Below are 7,322 nucleotides of genomic sequence, written 5' to 3'. Positions count from 1 at the left end.
GACAATTTTTTAAAGCTATAATGAAATAATGCTTTGTTTTGTAAAATATAAAAAATCCGTTTGTTGTTGTGTGCAACTAATCCACAAACATTTACATAATTCTCGTTAGTGTACTTTGCAAAGTGGTGCTGAAGTAATTTGGGCAACAAAAGTACATATAACTATATTAATATTCTCTAAATAATCATATATAATGAAATAATGGTTTGTTTTGTAAAATATACAACCCATACTGTATTTTTGATAAAAAAATAATGATTTTAAGAGATTTTGTCCAAAATGCCCTTATATACTCTTTTTTTTTGGTAAAAAATTAATGATGTAATAGTTTTTGACTAAAATGCCCGTATATACTATTTAACAGGTTTGACCCCATCTGAATTATGATTCAGCTTAAAATTAAATGCCATTTTGACAATTTTATTGCTTTTAAGACTATTTACTACTGAAAATATGTCAAATTTGTTACATTTTGCTGCTATAAATAGTCAAAAACTAACTAAAAGTCTACAAAGATTCAAGGTAACAGTAAATAATACTGGCATTTCCAGCAGCAAATCTTCAATTGCAGGGACTAAACTTTGTCATTTTTAGCAGCAAACTTTATCAACCAACAAAAAGAGGTTAATAAAGAATCTAAATGGCATTCCATTGTAACAGCATCAAAACACGACATGCACTCAAAACCCTCCAAAATAGCCCCTACACTCAATTGTAACAGCCCCTCTGTTGTGATTCCTTTAACTGTGACCAAATTGCCCCTCTATTGTGATTCCTTTAGATTCAAGGTAACATTGTTTTAAATGAAAAGATCATTTCATAACTTGTTTACATAAATTCTTTCTTAGCTTGTTTACATAAATTCTTTTTCTGTCAATTCCTTTCAAGACAAAAAGAAAGAAAGCAGGAACTTATAGTCATGCAAGTAATTTCATTATTTTTCTCATTAACGATTGTACTTCCTTTGATCTTTCTTGCATAATAATAAACAGATTCAAAAAGGAGTGGAGCCATATGACCACCTGATGCCCCAAATCAATTTATTTGAGCTGGATTTGAACGATTTACAAGGAGAAGAAGAAAATCAATTGTCAAGAGGAGAGGAGATGTATGACCACCCACCTGATGCCCTAAATCGATTTATAATATGTATTTTTCATTTAATGCTGAGTAGATGTGCAACACACTACCTAAATATTCCAACTAATCATTACTTTTTCCAACTCAGCCGTTCACCTGGAGATCCGGTTACCACCGGGTCATATTTGAACAAAAGATAAACTTCGTTGGTATTTTTTGTACGGCGCCTATAGTTAAATGGTATTTTTGAACAACTAAAACTTCAATGGTTTTTTTTTGAACGTTTTTGAAGCTTTCTTACCCTTATAAGTCATTTTCTCGATTAAAATTGAACTTTTTTCATACATTACCTAACATTGACTCGTCTTAATTTGCAAGCAGAAATACAAAAGGATTTTCATATATTTCTTAAACAATTTTTTGTAATATACAAGAATTGGGAGCCATTAGATTTAGATAATTCCATAGAACCTTTCATTGATTCAAGGGATCCTCTTTCTGAAAAAAAAGATTGCAGTGGCATCAGAAGGCAGTCATATCAGTGATGGAAGCTGGTGGTCTTAATTGGTTAGTAGGTAAGGTATGCATCTTCAGATTTACTTTCTATTGAGAACTAAACATATTTGAATATCTGAGAACTAAACACACTTGAATATTTATAAATGATGCATACATCCAAAGGGATAATAGCAATGTTTCTAATGGCGTCAAATAGACCTGATTGTGACCACTAATGGTTCATCAGGTTTGTTGATTTTTATTTTATTTTATTTGAAGTGCATTATCTGGTTTAATATGAAATGATTCATGTTGAAATTGGTTTCTTTTGTTACTCCCTAATACTTGATATCTTATTTTTCGCATGCAGGTGCTAACAAATATGGTGTCATTATCATTGTTGTTGCTGTTGGATACGGATATGTTTGGTGGAAGGTAAATATAAGCTCATATATTAATATTATTACTTTTTACAATTAACTTGTACATAGTTTTTCTTCAACTAACAGAAATGGTATCATTAACAGGGTTGGAAACTTCCTGATATGATGTTTGCTACAAAATGAAATTTATCTGATGCCACATATGCTTTAGCTAAATAGCTTGACACTGTTTACTCATCACTTGCAGTAAGTTATTTAAAAACTTTGTTATTTTTTTGTTATTAATTTGGGTTGTTTATTATGTTGTTTAGGCTACCTAGAGACATTTATCTACAAGGATTGACCGTGTTGATAGTAGTTTAGATGAGGTTACAGAAATTACTGCTGCTAAAAAAGAGGAGGTACGACAAGATAAAGGTTGTTCTAGATGTTCAATCTATACATAATGCGGTTTACACCCTGGCGTGGTTCTTTTCCATTTTGTCTTGTGACTTTGATATTGTTTTCTGAGTTGGATATGTGGTCTGATAAATTATTTTTACATGAGAGTAGGTTGAGTAGGGTTGAATTGAAATAGGTACTGAATATTACCTTTTGACATGCGATTTTTTCTAGCTTAATGAGACATTTATAAAAAATAATTTTGAATTTTTGTTGTCTTTTGTAGGGAAATCCATCAAGTTCATCAAGGCCAGCTCTTGAATTACCACAGAGGGTAAACTTCTAATCTTATACAAATACAATGATTTGCTAAATTCAAGAAATAGCAATGCACTTTTATTTATTACTTTTATTAAAACATCCTAGTTTAATTTGTTTCCATTATAGGATTGTATGTTTAATTTATTACTTTTATTAAAACATCCTAGTTTAATTTCTAGCTTAATGAGACATTTATTACTTTTAGCAGAGATCGATATATATGAGCTTTTTGCTTTCAAACATTGTTGGGGAAGAAGGTTGAAACTTGCTCTTTGTGAAGGTAATTTTTTTTCTTAATGTATTATCCTATATATTCTTGATATTTTCCCACTTTTTAAATGTTTTATCAAATTCTCACTTTTGGATACAGTGCTTGATGAGAGAATGTGTGACCTAAATCTTTTATCAAATTCTCACTTTTGGAGGTGGCCATAAGAAAAGGTAAGCAAAGGGTAATTTGGTATAGTTCAGGTTGACAAGGAGCTGTATTTTTCACATAATTGACAAGGAGTTGTTGTATCTATTCAGACTAGACTTAGAGCAATGGTTGCAAGAGATGAGTTCAGAAGAAAAAGAAACAAGGCTGCAACTATAGTTAAGGTACTATGGATGAATTATGTTTGTAAAGTATTTAAGAAAATGATTATAAACAACGGTGAATTTGTACAAATTAGTTAGCTACTTGCAGGTTGATCTTGAATAAGCAAAGGGGCAATGGATTGTATTTTTTTGTATCTAATTCGTTTTTAAATTTTTGTTACAACTTCTATTGATTTGTTTTATCTTTCTATGGAATGATTATTTGTATGACATTAAATTTATGCAATGGATTCTATTTTTTGTATATGATATTTTATTTTCTATTATGAAACATTAAATACAAATTTATTTTGAAAATAAGTAAATCTATAAATAATATTTTTTTTAACATTTAAAATTATGATACGCAAAAATGTGTGTCATCTTCATTTATGACATGACCTTTCTTAACAGGGGCTTTCTTGATACGCATTGCGTGTCATTAACACGCGCGTCGTAATGTTACGACACGCGAATGCCTGTCGTCTTCCTTTATGACAGGGCATTCCTTGATACGCATTGCGTGTCGTAATTGCGCGTCGTAAATGAGCGTCGTAAATGAGCGTCGTAAATGAGCGTCGTAAATGCGCGTCGTCTATAGACGACACGCAAAAGCGCGTCGTCTCTCTTTATGACAGGGCCTTCCTTGACGCGCATTTGCGCGTCGTCTGAGCCTTTTACGACGCGCAATGAGCGTCGTAAAAGGCTGTTTTTCTTGTAGTGTTAGTTCCAAAATATCTCTAAATTTGTATACTTTAAATTATAAAGAAATATGTTAAAGTTTCAATTCATATGGACAAACTTATGAAATTTTAATACTTGTAAAGTTGTTAGATCTCAAAAAGTATACATTTCTCTATTTTCAATGAGGACTTTTAGTAATATTTCTTGACTATTACACTTATACATTTATAAACCTGATTTTTTCCATAAATTTATAAATGTTTGAGTTTTTATTTTTTATTTATAAGCTTAAATATTTATACATACACACTTACAAGGAATAAGTTCAAATAAAAACACTTAATAAAACTAATTTAAAAACACTATATTTATGTTATTATTTTGTTATATATTTTATATATACAATATTTATGTCATTATTCGAGTATATGAATAATCATACATTAATTTTATATCAAAATAATAATATCAAAGTAGTATTCTAATGCTTGTCATTTTAATTAGTGTTTTTATTTTAACAATTCAACACTTATAAATATGATATAAATTCATTATTTTTATGTGTTCGTATGAACTTAAACATAATTAAGAATAAAATATATTCAGGATATCAAAACATAAATTCAAAGTTTGAAACTTATGTGTTGCATTAATCTATGATTAAAAGTAGTTCAACGAAGAAATCATATAACAATGTTATAAAGTCAACATTTTGACAAACAAGACTAAAAGATACAAGAATAAATGAACAATGGTCTCTTTTTGAACCAATCAAATAATGTATATTTAAAAATACAATACGAAACTATAAAAAAATAAATCTATATGGACAACCCTTGATCCACTGTTACAGAAATCGTACCTTCAACTGCTACATTCGATTCAATCAACACCTTATTGTTTGAAATATTACGTAAAACATAGTTCGGAAACACATTACTTTGTGTCATCAATGTGTATTGAACAAATTTTATGTGTCGTGGAAAAACCAATATTCGATTAAAGTCTACACTCCATAAGGTGCCATTACCTTTCATGGCAAGTTTAGCAATAGTTGCCTTCAAATTCATCCCTCTCACATTGTTATTATTCACCACAACTTGATCGATATTGTTGAATACCCCAGCCTTTTGATCTAGTTGAACTATATCTATCCCTCTATTTGATCCCGAAAACATGTTATCTACAATATTTACTCCCTTCACAACACCATGAACCGATTTCAACACAATAAACGCATCACCAAGGAAAAAACAACCGGAAACATGAAGTTGCACGGGGTCTTCGGCTACAATTCCGGTGTAATCGAAGTAGGAATTGACGATTCGCGTCTGTGTAAGACCAGGTAACTTTAAATATATTCCTGTACCACCGAAGCCTGTTGCTTTATTGTAGCAATGGACCCCGGTGATTACATTTGCTTGGCCGGAAACCATGATACCGATTCCGGCTGAGAAAATGACAACGTCTGTAACAGCGTTGTCATTTCCTGCTAAATTGATGGCGATTCCTGAGAAATCCCGTTCGTGGGAATCGCCACCTGCAGTGATGTGTTGCCCTAGGAAGGAATTACGAATGTAGGTTTCGTGGCCACCTTGTACTAGGATTCCATTGGTTGTGAAATGGGTGATGTAGCAATTGTCGATGCTTGTTCTTAAAGAGTTGACTACTCGAATCCCTCCAACTCGGTAATTACAATCCAACATTATGTCTTTTAAGGTAATGTACTCGTAATTGTAATTCTTGTTTGAAGAAGACGATGAAAAAGTTGTTAAATCTATTAGATAACCATTTGTTGAGAAATTTTGAGATGCTTTTAGTGTTCCACCAGATATCTGTTCATAACCATTGAAGCAAACAAAACATGTAAATAATGATCATAAATAGAGTTGTTAATAAAGATTATAACATTTATGTGATTAATGGACGTTTTATTTTATGTGACTTTTAGTGGTCAAAAGTCAAAACTAGTCGAATTTATTCTCAAGGTTTGACTGTTTGTGCCTAACTTTAAAGTCTACTTAATTACCACGATATTTCCAACTCCCGCTACCGGAAACTTCATCGGCCGGCTAATCTTGTAAATCCCACCTTCCAGACTTATTTGAACGCCGCCGTGGTTGGTGATTCCGTCCATCAACAACCCAACACGTTCTTCTGACACGGCGTCGGATATGGCTCTAAGGATTGCGTCAGTGCTATCGGTTTTCCCCGTTGGGTCTGCTCCATACAAGCTCACGCCATACAAACGTGAAGACGAAACCTACATTTCATGTATTTTAAGCTTTTGTACTGATAATCTGACATGATACACCAAAAAACAAGGATTAATTATATGGGTACTTACGGGTTTAGTTTGCCAGAAGGATGACTTGAATTCTTGAAGTTTTCGTATATGGAGTTGGTGATCATCGGAGGTTGATGGATTAGCCGGAGATGAATATCCGATGAAGACATGGTGGAGGATGATGAAGGTGGCAAGTAGTAGTAAGTTCATTGGTTTATACAGATGAAGCGCTGTTGCTGTTGGTGTGTGTTTGATTCAAGAGATGAAAGAACTCAGGGTTTACGTGTATATATATATACACACATAAAACGTGTGTATATGTATAGAAATGTGTTATGATGTCATGAGATAAAGATATGAACATGGAAAGAGTAAGGGCTAACTAAGATGCCAATGTTATAACGAAATGGTTCATGCTGATGACACCACATATAATATATATAAGGATCCTGAACCAAAACTAACAGAGTACATGTTATATGAAAAAATAACAAATAAATAAAAAATCTACATTTCCAAGGTTATTTTGGGTTTTTCTTTTACTAAAAACAATGACAAAACTAATTTAGTGGACCAATTTGAGTTGACACCCACTTTTAAGTGGACCATAAATTAGTTGAAGCGGAAAGCTGTTAGCGAAAATGGAGCTTTTAATTGTACATAAATGTTCGAAAAAAATAAATTTTAACTTTTAAATATATAAAATCAGATAAAATTTAAAAATTAAAAAGTCTTAAAAGCTATTTGAGGTAACTTTTTTATTAGGAGTTTTTTTTTTTTTTTTTTTTTTTTTTTTTTTTTTTTTTTGTTTAAAATAAAAGTTAAAAACGCTTATTATTGAACGAAATTTATTCTTAAAAATAAAAAGTTAAAAACTCTTAAAAGTCTCAAAATCTTCGTGCCGAACATGCTTTGGACTATGTGTTATGCCATCACAACGGCCCCCAATAGGAATGTCCCCTCTAGAACGGTTCCTACGCTTAGGACCCCAAGGATCAAAACACACAATCTCTCTATTTTTTCTCTTTTGTCCGTTCAACGGCTATTAAAAAAGTTATATTTTTCTTTTTTTTGCTTGTGCCTTAGCTTCTCTTCGTAACAAATTTTCA

At 31.7% G+C, this 7,322-nt stretch overlaps 1 protein-coding gene across 1 annotated transcript; it reads right to left on the bottom strand.

The window, feature by feature from the left end:
- Nucleotides 1-4,667: 4,667 nt before the first annotated feature.
- On the bottom strand, nt 4,668-6,603 carry LOC145086926 (polygalacturonase QRT3-like). Its single transcript, XM_079024779.1, has 3 exons — nt 6,274-6,603; nt 5,956-6,189; nt 4,668-5,761 (listed from the first exon to the last, which is right to left on the bottom strand). Exons 1-3 carry the CDS (start codon nt 6,421-6,423, stop codon nt 4,748-4,750), a joined length of 1,398 nt encoding a protein of 465 aa, XP_078880905.1. The 5' UTR covers nt 6,424-6,603; the 3' UTR covers nt 4,668-4,747.
- Between the last annotated feature and the right edge of the window lie 719 nt (nt 6,604-7,322).

The sequence above is a fragment of the Lactuca serriola genome, chromosome 2 (genome assembly GCF_051521515.1).
Source record: "Lactuca serriola cultivar US96UC23 chromosome 2, Lser_US96UC23_V15, whole genome shotgun sequence".
In the NCBI taxonomy this organism is placed as follows: Eukaryota; Viridiplantae; Streptophyta; class Magnoliopsida; order Asterales; family Asteraceae; genus Lactuca; species Lactuca serriola.
The sequence above is the reverse complement of the archived record's forward strand: the minus strand, read 5'-3'. Positions and strand labels throughout refer to the sequence as shown.

Coding starts and splice junctions, on each gene's coding strand:
- LOC145086926 (XM_079024779.1), bottom strand. CDS start 6,423: ATGAACTTACTACTACTTGCCACCTTCATCATCCTCCACCATGTCTTC. Junction 6,190..6,273: donor CCTTCTGGCAAACTAAACCC/GTAAGTACCCAT, acceptor CATGAAATGTAG/GTTTCGTCTTCACGTTTGTA. Junction 5,762..5,955: donor CGGGAGTTGGAAATATCGTG/GTAATTAAGTAG, acceptor GGTTATGAACAG/ATATCTGGTGGAACACTAAA.